The 23,278-nt window shown below is 32.8% G+C and overlaps 4 protein-coding genes across 12 annotated transcripts in view; 2 read left to right on the top strand and 2 right to left on the bottom strand.

The window, feature by feature from the left end:
* Positions 1-416: 416 nt before the first annotated feature.
* On the top strand, positions 417-7,073 carry Eif3m (eukaryotic translation initiation factor 3 subunit M). 2 transcript variants are annotated; one of them, XM_076762729.1, is made up of 8 exons: positions 417-518; positions 763-942; positions 1,029-1,123; positions 1,851-2,069; positions 2,143-2,411; positions 2,486-2,629; positions 2,897-3,128; positions 6,795-7,073. In XM_076762729.1, the coding sequence occupies exons 1-7, from the start codon at positions 474-476 to the stop codon at positions 3,118-3,120; spliced, it is 1,176 nt and encodes a 391-aa protein (XP_076618844.1). In that variant the 5' UTR covers positions 417-473; the 3' UTR covers positions 3,121-3,128; positions 6,795-7,073. The 2 variants fall into 2 exon arrangements, with proteins under 2 accessions (XP_076618844.1, XP_076618834.1); XM_076762719.1 differs by lacking the exon at positions 6,795-7,073 and having other exon boundaries at positions 2,897-3,513.
* On the bottom strand, positions 3,580-8,578 carry Pras40 (Proline-rich Akt substrate 40 kDa). Its single transcript, XM_076762705.1, has 8 exons — positions 7,599-8,578; positions 7,117-7,290; positions 6,773-6,893; positions 6,453-6,633; positions 6,166-6,379; positions 5,931-6,081; positions 5,722-5,861; positions 3,580-5,328 (listed from the first exon to the last, which is right to left on the bottom strand). The coding sequence occupies exons 1-8, from the start codon at positions 7,719-7,721 to the stop codon at positions 5,206-5,208; spliced, it is 1,227 nt and encodes a 408-aa protein (XP_076618820.1). The 5' UTR covers positions 7,722-8,578; the 3' UTR covers positions 3,580-5,205.
* Positions 8,579-8,913: 335 nt separating this feature from the next.
* Positions 8,914-11,666, bottom strand: Eas (ethanolamine kinase 1). Of its 5 annotated transcripts, none has more exons than XM_076762765.1 (7): positions 11,592-11,666; positions 11,031-11,169; positions 10,457-10,594; positions 10,115-10,380; positions 9,807-10,033; positions 9,483-9,705; positions 8,916-9,314 (listed from the first exon to the last, which is right to left on the bottom strand). In XM_076762765.1, exons 2-7 carry the CDS (start codon positions 11,154-11,156, stop codon positions 9,248-9,250), a joined length of 1,047 nt encoding a protein of 348 aa, XP_076618880.1. In that variant the 5' UTR covers positions 11,157-11,169; positions 11,592-11,666; the 3' UTR covers positions 8,916-9,247. The 5 variants fall into 5 exon arrangements, with proteins under 5 accessions (XP_076618895.1, XP_076618880.1, XP_076618876.1 ...); XM_076762761.1 differs by having other exon boundaries at positions 11,435-11,643; XM_076762771.1 differs by having other exon boundaries at positions 11,517-11,624.
* A 3,664-nt stretch (positions 11,667-15,330) lies between these two features.
* Tps1 (Trehalose-6-phosphate synthase 1) overlaps positions 15,331-23,278 on the top strand; it is a 47,695-nt gene continuing 39,747 nt past the window's right edge. For 2 of the 4 annotated variants that reach the window (XR_013079451.1, XM_076762521.1), the window contains exon 1: positions 21,656-22,444. Coding sequence is in view for 3 of the 4 variants with exons in the window: in XM_076762521.1 (XP_076618636.1) it covers positions 22,329-22,444 (116 nt within the window). In the remaining variant the exon portion in view is untranslated. The other 2 variants (XM_076762541.1, XM_076762532.1) reach the window with 2 other exon arrangements.

The following is a 23,278-nucleotide window of genomic DNA, read 5'->3' as shown; positions in this document are numbered from 1 at the left end:
TATTCAAGCTTTATTAGCTTAGCTCGTCGCAGCTTATTTTTATTCTTATGTAATAAAATTGAAAAGAGCAAAAAAACAAATGACATACATATTCATCATTTACGGTATTAAAATTAAAACAAATCGATTCAAATTTACCAAAGTTTGCCAATTACCGCCGAAATCTGAATGAACATTTCAGTTGATAATATCATTTTATTTTCTTCTAAATAGAGAGTGGCACCGGTTTAGCGTTTGGTAACAATGATCTACTCTTTTCTTTCCGTGCATGGATGTATGTTTTTCTCATTCCATGTGATTCAATACTTTGATTTCGAAATTTGAATAGTCTGTCGATCTCTCTCTACTAACAAACTTTAGAGTGTTAGACGCTAAGGAAGTTCGTCGTTACTAGTGTCGCCGTCGATGCACTCAATTATGCCAAATCTGACCACACTGCTTTAGCTTGTAGAAACGTGGTAGTACTTACCAAAATGCAGGTTCCGGCGATTTTTATGGAATTACCTTTAGAAGATCAGGTAAAACATATCTTCATTATGTTAAATGATTAAACCTTTACAATGCTGCTTTTAAAATGTTATTATATCGTAAATTAATTTATCGTTGTAAACATCTGTAAGTTCTAGGTTATACCAAGTTTTCAACAAATTTTTTTTATTAACACATTCTTTCGAATATCCTTACTAAAATTGACTCTAACATTCTTTTTTATTAAATATATGTAATTAAAATAAATATTTTTGATTACTTATTGGTTTCTAGGCACAGGAACTGAGGGTATATTTTAAGGGTTTGGGTGCTGAAATTAGCGAAGAAAAATCTCCGAAGGGTATCGAGGATGATTTGCACAAAATTATTGGCGTGTGTGAAGCCTGTTTTAAAGAGGGTAACGAAAATGAAATTGAAACTGTGTTAAATGACATTGTATCAATTATGATAGTGGTAAGTACTGTGTGTTTTCATATGTCAAGATTGTATATGTTTTAATAGCCTAAGGTTAATAAATTATTTTAAATTTATTGTTATAGATTCCTACGGAACGGGCAGAAAATTTAATATTAGCATTTTGTGAAAAACTAACCAAAGCACCTGGTTATAAACTTGGTTTAGTGTGCTTAAAAGCGTAAGTTGATAAGAACATTGGACTGCACTTTGTTTTAGGCATTAATGATAAAAATTATTTTATTAATGATAGAAAAATAGACTATCCACTTTCGAGAAAAAAAATCGGATAGGTGCTGAAATTTTTCGGCGAAAAAAAATTTTTTCAAATCATTCTAAAAAAATTATTTTCGGTTGCGAGTGTCAATTACAATCATTTTTGGTCATTACACATTCACTCAAAATCCTACGCGTTTTCGAGAAAAAAATTCCTCACCGAAAATCTAATTAAGTGACTAACAAAAAAAAAAATTTCAAATCGTTCTGGAAAAATTATTTTCGATTGCGAGGGTCAATTACAATCACTTTTGGTCATTACGCATACCCTCGAAATCCTACCAACTTTTTAGAAAAAAATTCGAGAAGGTATGAAATTTTTCGACGGAAAAAAAAAGTTTCAAATCGTTTTGGAAAAATTATTTTCGGTTGCAGGGGTCAATTACAATCATTTTTGGTGAATAGACATACCCCCGAAATCTCGCGCATTTTCGAGAAAAAAATTCAGTACCGGCGGAACTTTAAACGTTAATAACTTTTTAACGAAGCCTCGATCAACAAATTGGTATTCTTGATTTTCGCCTTATTTGGGCCTCTAGAATCCCCCATTAAAATTTTTCCCAGGGTTGGCCGAACACCCTGTATATGTTATAAATGTTTCAATATGAACATATAATTTAAAATATTTCTAGATTATGGTTGTTATTTCAATCTCTTTCTGATGATTCTCCGATGAGATATCATGTTTATTACCACATAGTTCAAATTGCACGCAATGTAGAACAAGTAAAAGCAGTGTATGGAGGAATACAACAATTGAAACAACAATTTGCGTCATTCCCACCATCGACCGAACAAATGCAAAAATTACTAAGGTTACTTCACGAAGTACTTTTAAGTTGCAAACAAGGGTAAATTAAATTTTATTTTAGAATCATTCGATGGAATGTAGTGATACATATAGAGTAAAAAAAAATTATACAGAGAACAGGCTGCTGCAGTTATGGTGGAACTGTTAGGAACTTATACAGCAGAAAATGCGTCTGCGGCTAGAGAAGATGCACAACGTTGTATTTTAGCTGCATTAGCAGATCCAAACACGTTTTTACTTGATCCACTACTTGCATTAAAACCAGTGAAATTCTTAGAAGGGGAACTCATTCATGATTTACTTTTGGTATTTGTGAAAGATAAATTACCTGGATACCTACACTTTTATCAACATCACAAGGAATTTGTAGAACATCAACTTGGTATTTAAGCATTTAATTAAACGTTGAAAATATTATTGTTAATAAGAATGATACATTATACGTTCACTGTGTAGGATTAAATCACGAACAGAACATGAAGAAAATGAGATTATTAACATTCATGCAATTAGCAGAAACGAACCCTGAAATGTCATTTGACACAATACAGGAAGAATTGCAGATTACAGAAGATGAAGTGGAAAGCTTCATTATTGATGGTATGTAATTAAAACATGTATGTTACTCAGTTTGCTTTAAAATAGTGAACACGCGTTACCCTGCATAAATGAAACTAATCTCCAGGCTTAATTGTAAAAATAGAGATAATATATGCAGGGTATATAAAAGAATCAGTACTGGCTTAATAAAACTTTACTTTTATTAAGTTATCCAAGTATTCGACATTCACATTGTTAATAAAATTTATTTTATAAATTTTTTTCAATGCATGTTTATATGAAAAAAAATATATATTAATGTTGCAGTACTAAAAACAAAGCTCGTTAGAGCTCGTATGGATCAAGCTGGTCGCAAAGTTCTTATTTCAAGTACTATGCATAGAACGTTTGGTCGACCACAGTGGATGCAACTGCGTGATTTATTAGCAGCCTGGAAAGCAAATTTATCAAATGTTCAAGAGGGTATGAAATCTGTTGCTGCTGCACAAATGGAGCTTGCTGCAAAAAATAAAGCCGTAATCAACCATTGATAACCGAGGTTGTATATACATATAAAATTCATAACTTACGTATACAACGATTACATGGAAATTGCAATTAATTAATTTTTTAATTAATTAATTCATAATTTTGCCTGAATAAATAAACGTGTCGTTCAACAACAGTATTATTTATAATGAAACAAATCACACAATTAAGACTTTGGTGGTAATAAGAAATTGTTTACGGAAATTTCAATTGCATAATATAATCTTTTAAGATTGTATAACACATTTTCCACGTTTTTTTATTAAATATTTGCCAAAATAATAATATTACAGTAACTTTCTTCTCAAAAAGAAAATTTATTTCTATTATTATTCGTGATTAAATAATTACGATAAATCTTGTAACTTGTTACCATACTGTTTAAAATCATGTAATTTTACGATCAATTACATGAATGCTAGATCTTTTGCATTTTTAGAACATTTTTTATACAAGTTTATAAAAGAGGAAACGACTGAAACATATTACACTATACAATGTAAAGGATCTTGAAATAAAAGCACCGATGATAATCTGATTATGTATTTTTTTTTTTATTTTCTCTTCATATAGCAACATTTTATTTTCATTAATCAATTTTATATATGACAAAGATTTATCGTAGAAGCATTTTTAACATTTTATAATTTGACCAATAGAACATTGATATACAATTTCATAATTGTGCATTACATGATTAGAAAAGCCACATATTTTTTTTGTACTAATTCGCTTCATTGTTTGTTTCTAATCTGTAACTTGTTGCTTATCACATGATTGTTGATTCGTACAAAAATTATAAACCTTAAGAAACTAATGATATAAATCTATAAAAAAGTAACACAGCAAGTGGCCTGAAGCAAATTCAAAATATATAAGTAAATTAAAACTATCTATTTTAACGTTAACCATAATTTAACGTGTTTGTACAGAATCGTACATAAATCATTTTTTTTTTCTTTTTCAATATGTTTTACGTACATTTCTATATAGCAACATATACATTGTATACTGTTTTAAGTTCATCTTGTATATACGTTTACAAAAACAATACATAAGTAAAAATATTTCCTGGAAACGTAACATTTACTTTCTGAAAATATGATTTTAATTTTACTAATAAATGAACTAAAAATTATTAGTTAGTCAACAGTTGGGCACAAAATACATATATTAAGAGACACGTAGTAAACATAAAAAAAATTATGAATTTTTTTATATGAATATTCCCAGATATTATATTTGAAAATAATGAAAAATAGTTATTTGCAACATATTAGTGAAAAATAGTACTTTTTTTAAAAAAATAGATACTACTAATAAACAATTTACATAGTTGCACTGAATGCAACTTCATGTAAATATTATTAATAAAAAAAAAAGAGCATAATAGAATCTACACGAGAAATGCATAATTCTCTTATTTGATAAAGAACTGGGTATTCTAAACAAACTGAACAAATATGGAGAACTGATGTAATATAGTAAAACATTATGTATAACATGAGTGCAGTCTATAACAATAATCTGTTATTAAAGTTATTGACATAACTTATGATGAGTTTTTCTATAGCTAATGATAATAGTACGATGTAAAAATAATAACTATCATAGTAAAATTATCGTTCCAATAGCTTAGTTACTAATTGATACATAAGAAACTTTCTTTGTTGTTCCTTAATTTGTTTCTAGATTGATTTTATTTCAGATATGGCATCATAAATTTCACGTTGTACTCCTTTTTCAAATCTAAAACTTTCGTTAAATTATACGTTCCATGACCAATAATAAACATATAGCACGTCTATTTTATAGCTTCGAGACACAGCAGGTATAAAAATCTTTCCATTGTACAAAATAACTGAACAAACTAACAAAGTCATGATTTGAAATACTTTTTGACTTTCAAATGTATTCAAAATATGCAAAATATCAATACGTCTATAGACTTCTATGTTTATTCTGTCTTTGCATACATCAATCTCTTGTAGCATTCACTGAAAGACAAATTACGGATAATAGGTACTTTATATGTATGTTATTTTCTTATCGTAAACTCGTTCTCTTTCTTTAAAATTGTTGCAAAGTCAGATTTGAGTGGAGAATCGAGGACGTGGCAAGTCTCCAAATACTGTATCACCATGAACGCTCTTAGCTAAAGCTTTAATTGAAGCTCGTATATTATGTGGATCATGTGGATCTCTTGACAACTGAAATAGCATTTTATTCATTTTAATCAAATCTATTAGTCTGTAATACACAGTAGTGCCCACATAAATGACCAAGCTCGGGACCGGCCGCGGTCACTTATGTGGGCATGGTTACTTCTCAGAATTCAACGGAGATAAGGAAAGAGGATAAGTGCGAGTGAGATACAATAGCTGACACCCGAAATCATATTTACGATGTACCGATAACGACACTTGGCTTCTAAGAATTAGTGGGGATAACCGCGGTCACTTATATGGGCAAAAATCCGGTCACTTATGTGGGCACTACTGCATACACTCACGTATGACAGTGTATATACCATAATTACATATAACTATATGATCAATAATAATAGTTTAGACTCTCGAGAAAAAGTAAATATATATTTATACCTGATCACCATCCTGATCTTGAACTGTTCTACGCACGAACGAAGGAAAAGATGGAACACTAACTGGTAATGATTTAGCTAATGTAGGATGCCCACCTCTCTGTCCTCTTGGCATGTGAATACCTTCATCTTGGCCTGAATCTGAATAAGACATTGATAATATTACCCACGTAGTTACATTCAAATTAAGATTTACATAACTAAATTTACCATCTGTATCAGATCCTTCTTCCGAAGATTGAACAGGGTTAATAATCTGAGATTCTTCCATTCCTTCCAACGGAAATAAAGCTTCTGTGTCAAAACTAGTTTGTTCTTTAGTATATATGTATAATAGATCTTTCTTATCTACATTACCATTCTATAAAACATTAATCAAATATTTTTTATTATATATTTAAAATGATCATTTGTGAATATATTTTTAAATGTACAATGAACTTACAACAAAAGAATTATTAGGAGAATATTTAGCACCTGCTTCGTGTTTAACATTAGGACCAGTAATAATTTTTGTTTCGTTTGATATTACTTGCGACATCGGGTTTACCATATTAGCTGTAGAGGTAGTTAAACTGGTTGTAAAACTATCTGGAGTTGTAGGAGGTGTTTCTATATTATTTGTTAATCTATTTGTTTCCTCTCCTTTGGATATTAACCTGCAAAATATGTATAGATATAAATTTACAGCTTACGAAATAATATTGTGTATCAGTGATTCGGGTGTAAGACCTTGTTAATATTCTGTGCTCCTTATGAGCTCTCTCACGGAACTGCTCTAATAATTGATACTGCTCTGCTGTAAAAGCACGAATTTTATCTTCTATTTCTGCAGACTGTCGTTGAACAGCTTCTTCAAGCTGCTTTTGGAGACCACCCAAAGCCACTTGTATATTGTTGGGTAACTGTGATACTGGATAAATGAAATAAAATATATAACAAATACGTATATTCTGAACAAAGACTAAAATGCATCTTTACTTTTTATCATTTCAAACTTATGTTTAAATCACACCCGACTAGTTAACACTTGTAATTATTAATTAATTTACCAGAAAATTTGGTGGGTTGCAGGTAATCAAATTCATCCAAAGTATTGTGAGCAAGTATTATTCTAAATATTGGACTACAATCTGGATTGGACTTTAATTTGTTTATTTCTTCGGGTGAAGTCTACAATAAAAAGCACGATGTAATAAAAATAAAATACACACAAATTAAGATCAAGAATTAAAAGAATTAATAATCAAGCTTCGTGCATCATATTAAATTCTTTGAAAATCATAACTTATATTAAGCTTAAATGAAAAGGAATATATAAAGTTAATTGATGAAATAATAGTTCTAACAAACCAATTGTCCTACACTTTGTTGCTATAGGAAAATTTATACTTACAACAATATCACTATTAATAAGAACTAAAGCAGCACCATAATCTTTGTGTATAGCATGTGTGTACATTGAGCAATTATAACAACGATGAATAACCCATGATCCTACATTCCTTATCTCCACTAAACCTGGTTGTTCTTTAGTGATACCATCAAGTTCTGATATTGTTGCAAGATTCTGTTTAGGACAAAAAGAATATTTTCATTAAAAAGTGTTATATTCTTTTATACTATTTGGAGAATAGAATTTATTATTATTAAATAAATACTGCTGATTTTACTATAACATAATTTCATTGAATATACTTTATACAGACTAAAAGAAACTATTGGAAGTTTAAAAAAAAACTATTGTGAATTACATAAAAAAATATCATATAAAAAGTATTCATCCATCATTGATATATAAATTCAACGTTCGTAAGAGACTGAAAGGTTTCGTAAATATTTATGACAATTATTATAAAAAAAAGTTATTTAACTCACCTGACGAAAGAAACCGTCGGTCTGCTCTTGAGGTGTCAATTCAATATCGTCAATGTTGACCTTTTGTAGTTCAGTGCCCCTGGATTTAATGGACACGTTCAAACATTTGCACACAATATGCATCTTACACAATCAGCACACAACGTTTTCCAAAAGAAATTTTAAAAATCAGAACACTGTCTCGCGATGCCGGGACTCATGCACAAGTTATATGCACAATTCATTCGATTTTCTTCGTGAAATTCCGTATATATTTCCAAAATCGCTTTCCGTTTTCTTTTTTTTGTTTTTTTTTTTAAATAACGTTCAGTTTTTAAGATTAGAACCAACCGAAGCTTTCATGAGTACCTAATTAGAACGAAACAATAGAAAGTATAAAACAATAATGGCTTGATTCGACGAGTAGATTTGTGGCAACACTGCGTGTTTCGCGCTATTGTTTAAGTTTCAAATAATAATACACTGTGTTCGATTAAAGAAAATACCACGACGGAAAGGTATCTACCGTTGAAAAGAAAAATAAACACTCCATCGGCAGCTTTATTGGCGTTCAATTCGACTGCCGTTCGATTCGTTCCCTGTGTTAATCTGTATATTGTGACAGGTACGCACACTCAAAGCCAAGTAAACGAATTACGGATGCTCGTGGTTCTGTTGAATATATTTGCGTCCGAGAGTTCGTTTTCACCGTATACGGATACGGGTAGTTTTGAATAACGATGGTCAGAAATTTCGCATAAATTGTCTTGAATTACCATTCGCAGTTGGATTAAATGGTAAATTTCTACATTTCTTGGCTACAACGCGCGTATTTACAAGTATTTTTGAAAATCTTCGAAGCCTCTACTAAAAATAAACACTGATTTATAGTGAGTGCAATGCGTACGTGATCACCCCAGACAAAAACATACTTGCTAGTCAAACGACTGACTTTACCATATGACATCGGTTTAACAGTGTGTGAATGTAACGTGTACATGTATATGTACGGTGCAAGATTATACGAAATTGCACGTATAACATATAATTCCTGATTTGTAAGTTCGATAATTCTTGTTTTAATTGATAATATCGAACAAAATGCGGATATCGAAGTTTTGTTTAATGAGTAACTTTACGAAACGCAAATAACATATAGTTTGACTAAACTCACAAGTAATTTTAATATGGGTTCGAGACTCGAAGTAATTTCGATGTTTCTTTTCAAAACATTCTGTTTCGTTCGCGTTTCTATGCGTAGAAAAGGTGATCGAACGTAACGGATTGTAAATCCAGAGGTTTTTAAACATTAAGGATATGCACAGGGACATCACAGGTTGTATAAAAATATATTTCTATTTATAAATGCAAAAATTTTGGTGTCCCTTTTTAAACAACGTTATATTCCGAAGATAACACTTTTTATATATATATATAAATTTAACAATGATATTTGTACATTATCTACATAATACTGTTTAAATATAATATTACATTTATGTAAGTTTATAACAGAACTTTGTGTTTGTGTGTGTATATACATATATACCTTTTGTTATAAAATGTTCGTTTGTACATAACAGAATGTAAAATATAGTTATGGTAAAACTGTAGGAATGCTAGTTCAATCAAATATATAAAATCATAAAAATAAAAAGTTATTTAAAATTCTATAATTTTATGTGAAGGTATTCTTCTTTCCACTTGAAATATTCATTAAATCGTATTGCAGCATACCTATAAAATATCGTACCGAATGATAAGAGATAATTTTATAAATATACTTCCACAGTATCAATCATAAAGTATAGTAAAAAATTGTTACAAAAATTTTCAGTAAAGAATGCACAAAATTTTCTAATACATACCTACTTATCATTTATAACGTATTCTGACTATACTTACTTTAAAAAATCGAAGTTAATCGTTGAATGTTCACTCTGTATAAGTCCCCAACAACCCCAAAAAAAGTGTGACAAAAGAACAAATTTATTTACTTGTATATACAGTAAATTAATTTCATTTTCAGGTACATAGTTTACATTATTGTATTCCTGAAGATATATATTTAACCATGTTTTTTGCAATTCTTCTTCAGGATACAAAGAGTAATCAGGATTATCAATACCTAAAACAAAATTGTCCTGAATATAATTTTACATATTTTTCGTACATATTAAGATAGTATAAAAATGAGAAATATATCGCATAAAAATAGATTTAAATTACCGGCAAATTCTGCAAAATGATTAGCTATATCAAAAGCTTGATAATTGTATGCAGTATATTCGAAATCAATAAATGTAACAATATTTTCCTTCTGATTGTAAAGTACATTTCCTAGAAGCAAATCATTATGGGCAAAGACTACTTCACTATTCAAATCTAAAAGTGTCTTCTTCAAGAGCTGATAATTTTGTTTTAACACGCTAACTGGTTTTATAAGTTTCACAAATCTGAAAGCAAGAATAATAAGTAAAAAAAAAAACAAAAACAATACAGATCGAAACTCGATATTTTTTATTATAATATATTACCTTGCTTGCTTCAGTTCATCGAAAAATTCTTTTGGCATAATTTCCATAAATTTCTCTATTTTATTCCAAATACATGCTTCTTTGGGTATTTCAGCATCATTGGGTTTCAGTTTATGCATTTGAGCCATTTTTTTAGCAATTAAAGTATACACATCAGGATTTCTTACCATTTCTGTTGTAAGTGTAGTACCTTCAATAAACTGATAAGCTAAACCATTATTAAATGTAGCATAAATCGAATGTGTAAAACCTGCTTTGTTTAATATCTGTTGAAAATATAGGTATATATTTCTTTAGACTCGTTTGATTTACCTTTATTTTTTCTATAATATTTACACTCACTCGAATATTTCTTGTTTCGTCTTTACGATTAATCAGCAAATCTGTTTTATGCCCATATACCCTGACCAAAACCATATCATTGTAATGCCCAGAATACCACACTCCTATAAGTTTATTTGTAATTCCATCAGTAAATATCTGAAAAAGAAAAAATATTGTAATGTTTACCTATTCTTTTTTTAATCAATTTTTTAATCTTTACTATACAGTAAATAAATTGATCTCTCTTACAATCACTATTAATAGAGTAATAAATCAAATTCATAATATAGTACTGTGATTCCCATTCCAAATGATAAGAATTCAAGAAAAACAAACTTGTTATCCAAAGATAAGTTACACATAAAGATACAAAGTTACTCATTTTATTATTGTGATTTTCATATTAATCATTGTATTGCACTGTACAAATTAAAAAGAAAATTAATTGGAAAAAATATAAGGAATGTTAATATATGTAAATTAAATAGTTTATTGGAAATTTAAGATGTTAATCAAAGCATATAATAGCTTAAAAAACAAAATGCATAATGTCAAAGCATTAAAAAATATATACACCTTTTCAATTTGTTACCTTAAAATTTAGCTTATCTAAGGGCCATGTTTGTCTAATTCTTTTAATTATTTCTTTAGCACCATCAACAATTTCATTTTCATCTATTGTTATATTAAGATGTGGTTCTTCGCATATTTGTTCCATGATTAAATGTTATCTGTAAATAAGTGAAAAATTCTTAGTGTTATTTTAATTAATTAAATAAATCACACTTTATGTATATTTCACTGTATGTATATTTAAATAATGCATTGTAAATTTACATAACAAATACTTGAGTTTTACAATAATTTTTTGTGCCATAAGTAAAACATATATTGTACATTCAAATTGATAATATTAATTCTGTTGGAAAGTTCTGGCTATTCTGTAAGTAAAAGAAAATACTACGTTTTTATACTGTTCATTAATATTTAATTTACGATGTAATTTCCGTCAGTGTCAACAACTTCGTTCCATTTTAATGGCAGAAAAAAAAACTTTCCATACGCTCGCTATAATTACGTGATAAATGGCCAGAATTTTTCAATAAACCTAATACATATAATCCACAAAAACATTGAAATATGCCAAATGTACATATGTGTCACGTAAATGTGTGCTACACTATAGTGGAGTTCCACAGTAACTGGAAGTCATGCGTGTCAACAAGCTATATTGATAATAATTGATTGGCAAGTGGAAGCTACACTAATGCAAAAGCCCTTGAATTTATTAATGATTCAATTACTTCACCATCAATGGAAATTATTCGTTATTGAAAGAATATACTAAATAATTTTGTATTTTACACATTTATCGATAGAAATAACCGAAAAAAACATTTATATATTGTATTTATTTTGACTAATATTACATTCGTAATACAATTTACAATTATAAAACTTAATATTTGCAATCGGTAAACATTACATTTTACATAGAGTATATATATTTTAACGACTACAATATTAATTTATAAATGACAGAATTTTGTTTGTTAAAAATTATCTACGAAAAATAAGAAACGATAAAATCTACGCTTTATTAATTATTATTATATTATTTTCTCCAACAAGTTTCTTGCAAAAACCATAAAAACTGTTTGATTTGACAGATGTCATCGTGTTTATGTTTCGTAGAGCAGTAAACAATTAAACACATCATTGATTTGTTTTATTTTTGTTTTAATTAAAGAATAGCATGGGAACAGTGGAGACTATTGCTAGTGTAAAGTTGTAGAATTACTAAAGTCAAATAGCATTTAATGTAATTTATTATGGAGAATTATTCAGAATATAACATATTAATAAAATACAATAAAGTTTTGTAATGCAATAGCATTATTTTACTAAATTACATAAATGTATGTATATAGTGACACTGTATATAGTGTGTAAAGATTTCTAGAAAGTTCCATTTACAATTTAGCTTGGGATATGATAATTTAAAGTGAAATTATACTATTATTAGTTGTATTGGAATAATTTAAAACAAAAGGGAAGAAGGTTTTTCTTATCATTGTGGTTTATTTCATAAATATGCTTCTAATATTACTTTGTGTTTGAATATTAGATAATCTTATTACGCTATTGCGTGAAATTAGGTTTAGTACATATAGCGCCGTGACGGGAATTAATGGAAACTCGATTAGTAACCATCGAGTGCACGATCATGTAACTCCATTAAAATTCGGAGCGAATTCAAACGAACCAGCATCTTATAATGTATATATTGTTAGTTTTTTATTTATTGTTAAACGTTACAAATAAAGAGAGAAAGAGACATGTTATAAACCTAACGTGTCGTTATTTGATAAGAATTATACATTTCAAAGTGTTGTCATTCTATAAAAGAATTATACATTATTTTCATTTCGATGTGTAGATCATGTTTATACATAAACAATTAAAAGGATAACAAATTTGAGGTGTCTGTGTCTTAGGGAATTTTCTATAGTTTCTTATTGGTTGTTGATCAGCATTGTAGAGCAAACTTCAAGGTAATTAAATTTGTGGTGACAAAGCGTAAGTCCCTAGCCTGTTTTCTGTTAGTTTACGAACGCTCTATGTTCATGATGTAGTTATCATAGGTTGGCGACGCCATAGGTACAAATAGTGACAAATAGGTTGTTGTGCCATCTGTAGGAGGTAATATATACTAGGCGTACGGAAGAGGCGCTCTCTTCTGCCTGGTGACTAACATGTATAACGCGTCACGATAGTAAGTTGAAAAAGTCTTTTAATAAACGTTGTTATTGTTACAAACATTCAGTAATTTCCTTATATCATCTACAGATTTTACAATTCTTAACAATTTTCTTTAGATCTGTAGAGAGCATATGAAGATCAACTTTATTTCAATACACACTTTCTTTCCAAAATATGTACCCATGTTAATAATTTTGTAACTCGTACATATCTAATTGTACACAGAAATGTTAAGTGGGCTATAATTTTATCTAGCACTGTAGTGCCTATGCACACTGACTACTATCCTTAATGGATAATAACGGACCCAACTTGAAGTAATTACGTGATTTCGCTCGCGATCAACGTTTGTGATAAATTGACAAGGAGTTGGAATAAGCGGTAGACAGTTAGGGACGCGTCGTGCGTCATGTAATTGCAGAATAGGAAGCGATGAAATATGTTGCGTAACAGCGTCGCTGTGCACGAAAGTATAATAAAGTATACGAAAAATGTGTATTTATCTCGATGTATATTCTAAATAAAGTAATATTAGACGATGATGCGTGGCCAATTTCCGGCTACGCGTTTTCGATTTTTACCAGTTCCTCACGGTCGGGACAATGACGCGATTGCTATTGTTTGTAACTTGACACCGCCTTAGGTCTCGTCGTGGTCGTTTGTCTGAAAGAATCTTTTTTTTTTTTCCTTGTTCACGGAGATGGGCCGCGTGTGCGACGCGTGCCAATTTTCTTCGTTATCCTCCAGCTTGTTATTAGCTAACACCAGCACGTGATGATAACGTGACGATAACGTTTTTTTCTCCGTTCTCTACCCGGAGCACCGAGGCAATATTTCAGCAGAGTCCCGATTCTTCTTCTGTCCAGCCGATTAAATTATATTTATTTACATTTTACGAGCACGAAGTGTTTCTTAATTACATAATTTGAAATGTCATTCGGCTCGTTCGTGGACATAATTAGTTGACGCGGGAGCCGGATATTGGGAGAATAAAAGTCTCTCGTAGATTTCGTTCTATCGTTTCTGTTATTCTTGGTTTCGTAATTTGCATGAAGAAATCTCGGTAAATATCGATAGCTTCATCTTCCTGTCGCTACAAGACGCACGGTGAGGCATTTGTGTACCTTATGTCAATTTCTCTTTTCATCAGAAAAGACAATTGAACAGGTGAAAGAAAATGATAGGAAATGAGACAGAAACTAACCCCTCCCCCCATGCTTGTGTTGACATAATTGCTAATGCGGTTAAAACTGACTTTTGCTGCACGTTCTACATGTATGTAAAGTATGTCAAGATAAGAGATGAACGAAATAGTTTATTAAACGGTAAGAGATACATAATACAATAGAATGTATAGAACAGAAATTATAAATTCTTCTTTTTATCGATCTCCATGGTACTTCTTCGTGTAATTCGAGAACAATCGTTTATCGAAATTACATGTATGATAGATATTAAATTTTGCAGCATTATCGAAGTAAGTAATCCCTTATGGCAATATCAATATAATTTTAACAGTAACATTGAATCGTAATTGCGACTTTGTGTCATACACCTGTGTTGCGAAAACTATCAACTAAACAATGTATCATTAATCAATTTCAATTAATTTGCATAATTTTTTATATCTCAGAAAGCTCTGATAGATACTTAAAATGTTAACTACGTTCTTTTAATTATTTATTTTTTATGATTCTGTCTTGGTACACATTTCCAAAGAATGTTTTATAACTTCTACAAATATCGTCGAATTAATTTCAAATTTTGTATGTATGATCTCGATACTTGTAGCTGATAATAGTTATTATGTTACTTTCAGAATTTAAGTTTAACGTGTATATTTTTATTGTTTTAGTAGGGAGCATCGCATTTAGGTTAAATGTTTGGAAGGTTCGAGTAATTCCGTCGTGCGTTCGGCGGCAGAATGATTCTGCGCCCTGCGTTATTTGTCGAGGAGAGGGGGTAGTGTGAAGTGTGAACCGAGCCACGATAGTCGAACAGTGACGAATTAATGTTGGCGTGCGTAAGTATATGCGTTACTTGAATGTCCGATTCGATTAAATTCGATCCGTTTCTTTTATTTAAATCACGGTATGTTCGAGTCAGCATATAGAATTTGCACTTGTTTACAACGATTTCGTCAAACGTTCGACGCAACCACGATATATTCCTACCATGCGCGATCTCGTTTATCTCGAGGAACCGAAAACAGCGTATGGGATTCCGGCAAAGTTAACCTCACATATTTATCTCGACGAGGTACGTCACGGGGAAACGATTCGATCGGTGCTCGTTGTCCTCCCAGATACCCAGCAGAAGCGTGCACTGTATTCAAGGTCAGAATGTCAAAGCTCCTCTACTTCATTCCGCGCTTCTCTCCGCGTGCAATTATTATATGGGCTGTTATGTAATCGTAACCGTTAATCGCCTATCCGCTTCGACTTTGATCGACTAAAGGCAAATACGATTAAGCATGGACGAAGCAGGAAGAGATTAGAGATCTGCAAAAAGTAGATAGAAAATTTCGAGATACGCCAAAAACGATCACCTCGTGTCGAAAAATTATCGACGTATTCACTGTGGCAGCACTTGTTGTTGAATTTTCATGTTTGACGGTACCGGTTGTCAATAGTGATAAAGTGTTCGAATCTGTCTTGAAAGAAACTTGAAATTGTCAAGACTGTCAAATTTCTAATCGTTTTGAACATCGTGCTATGCCAACAGTTATTGAATATCTTGGCAGGTATTGGTAGATATTAAAATCTTGAACGGTCTTCGAACATTTAACAAGTTGACTGGCCATTGTAGTCGTTGATGACCAACTCTTTAACCTTACAACGTATCTTTCAAATGCTCAGAATGACTGAAAGTTAATGTCGAAAAGTACTGTTGAATATTTTTGTTTGTTACACTAAAGTTCGAGTAAGTGTAGTGGACATTTGTAGACAAGGAAAGTAGCCATGGCAGTAACGACTGTTGCAACTTTTTGTACCATAGGACAAAATGATTCTTCTATGCCTAAAGATATCAACTTTATTTTGTTGATGCTTTGACATTAGGATAGCTATAGGACTGAAATAAATCTTTCAATTTAATATCCTGAACTTATCATTGTATCTTATATAGAGAAGTTACAAGCTTTCTTAACTAAGCTGTTGATATAGAAGAGAAGAGGTGGATTTGTTTGGAATCTTTTCTTTTTGTATCTTAAACCGTTTTAGAAATATAGTTTTTCTCAGTTGTGTACTATATATTAAAGTATATCAGAAAGTTGAAATTGCTCGTTCATGCGATCAGCGGCATACTACGCACTTAGGTAAGTTGCGTAGGGCGTGCGCAAATAGCTTGTCGAGGAGGAGAGTAGGTCTCTAATCTAGTTAACTTCTCAGAAAATAGCAAGAATCATTTTGCTCTATGGAAATCTATTCTCCGTACGAGAAATAGTAACGCGTATAGGCGCTTTTAAACGCTTCAGAGTTTAAATGCTTTTGTACATACGATATTATTAACATAAAATATCGAATATCTTGGTAAATATTATCAAACTTGCTTTTGTAATTCACGCTATTACATGTCTTTATGTATAATTACTGGATTGCGAATGTTTATTTAACGTAAACATTCATTTTTTTTATTAATTTTCAAAACTTTATAGTAAATCACGTGCGTGTATATTTATTGTTTCGGTGTTTTTGAATGATTTTCTATGGACAGAATTTATCAATGTACAAAATAAAAATCAGACGAGGCAATAAAAACACATAATGGCGTGGACGATAAGGGCATGTATGTTAATGTATTCAAAAGCAATTTGAGCTTTGAAGTGTTTCAAACTCGTTAAACGTTTCAAGATAGTTCAAGATTTCAAGACTGATCATGACTAGAGATGGGGTGCAAAATCACTACCAGTGATTTATCACAGTGATCGCAAAATTACGATCACGCTCGTGATTAAACTCCATTTACGGCCGTGATCCGAAAGATGGCGTTTCAGTAGCGGTTCACGTTAACTGTGATCGTTAGTGTTCCGCCAACTCCCCTCGGTGAAACTTCAAAGAATTACAAATACGCCAAATTTAAGTTGCATAGTAATGTAGTCTACGCAATGAAAAAGGCTAGGTTAGGTCTGGGTTATTATTTAGAAATAACAAGATAGATAATTTTGATGGTTTTAAATTAGTTCAGCTTTTGAAAATATCCTTTCGCCGATTCATCTAATATTTCCTACTTTGCATATTAAAATATGTAAACAATGATTTTAACTAAATTTTTTCATATTATGTTATATGTTATGTTCATATTATATGCTTAATCAAACCCTGCTGAACTGCTTTTATAGTAATAATAATCATAAAGTTATAACATAAGTGACATATACAGGGTGTTCGGCCAACCCTGGGAAAAATTTTAATGGGGAATTCTAGAGGCCAAAATAAGGCGAAAATCAAGAATACCAATTTGTTGATCGAGGCTTCGTTAAAAAGTTATTAACGTTTAAAGTTCCGCCGGTATTGAATTTTTTTCTCGAAAATACGCAAGATTTCGGGGGTATGTCTATTCACCAAAAATGATTGTAATTGACCCCTGCAACCGAAAATAATTTTTCCAAAACGATTTGAAATTTTTTTTTTCCATCGAAAAATTTCACATCTTCTCGAATTTTTTTTTCGAAAGTGCGTAGGATTTCGGGGTTATGTGTAATGACCAAAAAGGATCGTAATTAACTCCTCTTGATAGCAGTAATTTTTTTAGAACGATTTAAAATTTTTTAATTTTGTTGAAAAATTTAGGCATCTACCCCCTGTCGATTCTTCTTAAAAATTCGTTTTTCATTTTTAGTAATTTTGTTTGACGCCCTACAGAAAAGTTGTCTAATACTTTTTTGTAGGTACCCATGAGCTCTACTTCAGAAAACAGTTTCACTGAAATATATTCTCAATTGTAGGAGTTATGGCTGTTTGAAAGTTGGACCATTTTTATGGGGTTTTTCTCATTTTGCGGGGTCAAGGACCAACTTTTCGAATATTTTTGCAATTTCTACATATTCTCTAGCAAAATACGCGTAGTTTGCTTTTTCAAACATTAAAATCGTCCAATCCGTTCAAATGTTATGACGTTTTAAACATATGCATGAAATTTCAGGGAAACATATCAATGATATGGTCAGACATTACATTTTCGGTAAGGAATTTTTTTCTCGAAACTGAGTAGAATTTCGGGGGTATGTCTGTTGACCAAAAATGCTTGCACTTGACCTCTGTAACTAGAAATAATTTTTTTAGAACGATTTGAAATTTTTTAATTTCGCCGAAAATTTTCAGCACCTACGCGAATTTTTTTCTGGAAAGTGGGTAGGATTTTGAGGGTATGTGTATTCACCAAAATTGATTGTAATTGACCCCCGCAACCGAAAATAATTTTTCCAGAACGATTTGAAACTTTTGAATTTAATTGTTAATAATTTTTTAACGAAGCCACCATCAACAAATTGGCATTCTTGATTATCGTCTTATTTTAGCCTCTAGAATCCCTCATTAAAATTTTTCCCAGGGGTGGCCGAACGTATATAAATTTAATTTTTAACATTATTCATAATAAGTTTTTTTTAATTGGGAATGAACATGATCGAATCACGAGTGATACAAAAGTAGCAGTTCACGCCATCTCTAATCATGACATACCAAGACTTGTCAAGGCATACAAGAAGTTCTGGTATCGAATAATGTTCGAAGCGATTCGAGTCTGACGTTATATGTAGATTCGAAGCAATCTGTTTTAAGCGTATTACTAAACTTTCATATCTGGCAATACGGGGAAAACAAAAACGTAAATCAGGGGTCGGCAACTCTCTAGAGACATGAACGATATAAGATAAATTAAGTTCCTCAATTTTCGTGTCATTTAGAGTAATCATTCTTAAAACTATTTGGAACAGTGGTAATTAATGGTACTCGAGCCGTGTATAATAAAAATTTTTCTTTTGTAGTATGCAGGATAGCGTGCAATTTATGGTACAAACTTCTATGGCTTAAAATAAAACGAAAATCAAAGATAACGAAATTGCGTTGTACGTTTGTATTATTCGTATTGTTTGTGTACATTTACAAAGATGTATTTAAAATTCAATGAAATGTTATTAAGTCCATTTGTGTATATCTAAGGTTCAAATTTCATATTTATCCATACATCTATAAGTAAATTTAAGACAGTATTGTTGATTTGTAGAATCGCGGTTCTATGTTACGAATATTTATATTTTGTTAATTGTGGTGAAAACACGTTTCTGTGCTTATAAATTCTTCGCCAGTACTGTATTCGGTATTAGTTGTTAATTATATACGAATTGTATACATTTGTAGTATGGTACGTGCGGTGTTTTTGTTAATTCACGAGTTTTTGTTAGTTCTTAATGTATGAGTTTGCTATTATATTGTGTCCGTGTATTTTGTTCCAACAATCACTTTGCATGCTCTGGCAATGTGTTCTATTATTTCTTTTCCTTGATGGCAGTTTCTGCATGTGTTTTTCTCTATATTTTTAAATTATTATTATTATTATTATTATTACCGTTATTATTGTCATCAATGTAGACAAATATACTTTATAATTTTATTTCAAATGTCTTTCAATATTATTATTCCTGATTATTTAAGTTACTTGTAATTATTACTATGTTACTTAATGTAGTTGGATTAACCCGCTTGAATAAAAAGGAAACAGTAACCGTCTCTTGTTAGTTACACTTCGGATTATACAACCCGCTCTGAACAAGTTAACACGTTGATTGCCAAAATTCGTGAAATGTTTTACGAAGTCAACTTTTTGTTTCTAGATCCTTGGATACTATTTAATTTAAAATTCGCCCTTATTTTTAACAGTTCTGTTACTCATATATGGACGACGTGGCGATCAACGTGTTACCGTTAGGATCGCTGTCAGCAACCCCCACAGGGTGGTTTGTCACACTGTTGCAAGCGTTTCTCACGCTTTGAATTAACGATATATGTAAGTTATCGGAATAGCAATCCCACGATCTGTAGAGTTTTGTCGCCGTTGATCGTCAATCTTCTTTTTTAGCGCGCGCTGATTTATAATCGATATTTAAAATCGCATTGTGTTTTGCGGGGGCGGTGGCGGTGAGCAACGCCGGTTAGTTCTTGCAAATACCGATCTGGTGTCTTCCTTTTAAACTCTTTCTCTCGCGAGGGTGTAATTTAATCGTTTAATTGCGTATCCACCCTGAAGCAAAATCATTTTGATTCGCGAAATGAATTTAGTAATACGAGGGTCGTTCAACAAGTCCTTAGAAAATCCAAGTGGTGCTTGTAGCATCGAAAACTTTTGTTTTTAATAACCATCATGACTAGCTAGACAGCTGTAAAATTCTCAAGTTATATCCACCACACGATTTCATTTTTATTGTCCGTTGAAGCAAGAAACTTTTGCTTATTTAGAAAAATGGAGGGAAGTGAGTTTCAAGCGGTGATTAAACACATCTGCTCCTGTGTTTGCAACTATTTACAATTGGGTAAATGAGTTTAAACGTGGCCGTGCATCCACAAACGATGAACGTCGCTCGGGACGTCCGGTGGAAGTGACTGCTCCCGAAATGATAGACAAAATCCACGATATAAGTTTCACTAAAGCATCTGGAAACCCTATGAATAAGTCCCCAGACAGCAGAGACTTATTATGTTGAAAGATAAGAAAAAAATCTACCTAAAATAATTTGTTTTTCTATTTTTTTCTACGGACTTATCGAACGACCTTCGTAACAATCGTATCGTCAATACCGTTGTCACGTTTCCAAGCTCGAGCGCCGTGGAGGCGCGAGGGGAGATGGATACAATGGTGTTCTCTTTTGTTTCCATCGGGTGTTTACTTAGCAGATGTCCTTTCCCCCGTTTCGCACCGACGGAGTCGCGAAGGAACGAAAAAAAAAAAACAAGTCACGGTTCGCCAGACTGCTCGTCGTCGATTCGTGGCGGGAGGGTGAAGATCTCGGGGGTCGAAACGGCCAGGCGAAGGACGAAAGAGTCAACAATATAAATACACCCGATCGCGCGCGCGTTGGCGACGGTGTCTCTCGGTTTTATCTGGCGAACGCGCCGCGTACGTGTTGACAGTATGACGCGTACAGCTGACAGCGTGCACCGGTGGCTGTGTCACATTAGCGTGTTATCCGGGAATTACTAGAAAACGGGCGAGATGATAACCCTGATCGTCTGTCACGACACGCGACGACACGCCGCGGACGGATCGTAGACGCGACGAGCGACGGAGGAGGACGGCCGTGTGTTTACGCCGCGACGAGAGCGCGACGGGCGGGTGGCGAGAGGCGGGCGTGCACGAGGAGCAACCGCTGGGTGGCCAAAAGGTCGCGGCCCCGTCATTGATACGGTCGCGGAGAGAGCGCACTTTGGACCAATTCCTCGCTACGGCTAACACGAATAAACTCAGGGGAACGCGGCGTTGTTACTTCAGTGCTACTTCGGCCACGCACCGCGGCACACTTACACACTGATTGATCGATCGAAACCACTCTCTCTCTCTCTCTTCTGTTCGTCGGAAGACGCCTACCTTTCTCTCTCTTCCGCTTCCACTTTTATTTTCTTTCTCCGCCCGTTCTCTCGTGCACATACCCGTTTTTCTTTCGATTCTTTTACTTCTTTTTTCCCCTATTTTCTCTCGTTTTGCATTCGACGTATCCTTCCGGGTCGCACGAACCAGACGAGACAAACGGGAGCCGATCGAAAACGTGCCATATTCCCCGTGGTTTTCCCGCGAATAGAACGCGTTCGTTACTCGGAGAACAACGGGCGCGCGGACCCTGAGACCAAACGAGATCGAACGACGCGACGGTGTCTTCTCGCGACGCTCGCGCTGAGAGAGACTAGCCAGCCGACTCTGTTCCGCGGTTCCCCGTCGACTTCGGTTTCGCACACACACGTGATCGCACGTGACACACGCGACACGGTTTCGAGGCAGCAGTTGCTGAACCGCGCTGGCCTGCGGAGCGTACGGACCGACAAAGGGAGAGACGGTCGCGGAGTCGCGCGACGCCACCGATCGCCGGTGGTCCTTTTTTTTCCGTGGAACGTCGAACAGCTGATCAGAGAACGTCGAAATGTCTACAGAACCGGGCAGCTTCTCCTCCAACGGAAGCATGATCGTGGTGAGCAACAGGTTGCCGTTCGTGCTGAAGAGGAACGAGGTAACCGGTCAGCTGGAACGCAAGTCGAGGTTAGTACTTCGTCAAGTCGAGGGAGGGGATTGGCAGTACGGTAATCCGGGTACCAAAATATCGATCTATCGTTATCATTGCATTTTCTTAAAAGGATTTCAAAATTATTGCCGTGACATTTAAAGTATTGTCAATGTCACAGAATCTCGAATTGAGATTTACGCGCGAAACTTTATCAATTCGAATACATGGAATTTAAGATTTCCGAATATCGATTATACGTATCTTATCGAAATCCGTCATTTTGAGGGTTAACTCTTTGCGGCACAGGATTTTAGATAATAAAATAGACCCATGTTGCATAGGAATTTTATAGTGTTTTAAATTAAACAAAATTGATATATTTTTATTAATAAAGGTATCACATAATGTAAAAACATGAAAAAATAGTAATAGTTTAATTAAATTTGTCGCAATAAACCTTACGCTTGCAACAATTGAGTTAATTAGGATGTATATTGATTACGTTCATCAAATTCAACATGGATTGTTAACAATAATATTTACGAGTTCTGCGAATCTAGCGTTGAACGTGAGTTTCGATTAGATTATACCAAATTCGTCATTTTTATTTGTCCATCGTAAAATATATCAATCTATGATTAAAATTTGTATCTTTATCAAACGATTAATAGATATAGGTGTTTATCTTGTATTTATTATTCGACGTTTTTATCAAGATAACAAAGTTACACTAACTGATAGGTTTCTCCAAGCTGTCTTGTTCAAATTGTAAATATACGGTGTAAAATATATTGAGAAAAATAGTATACACGTATACAACACGGACGTTTTTCTTGATATTTGTTTTCTTCACATTCTTACAAATTTTT

Source organism: Colletes latitarsis, chromosome 1, assembly GCF_051014445.1.
Source record: "Colletes latitarsis isolate SP2378_abdomen chromosome 1, iyColLati1, whole genome shotgun sequence".
NCBI classification, from domain to species: domain Eukaryota; kingdom Metazoa; phylum Arthropoda; class Insecta; order Hymenoptera; family Colletidae; genus Colletes; species Colletes latitarsis.
This window is presented reverse-complemented; position numbering and strand designations above follow the sequence as displayed.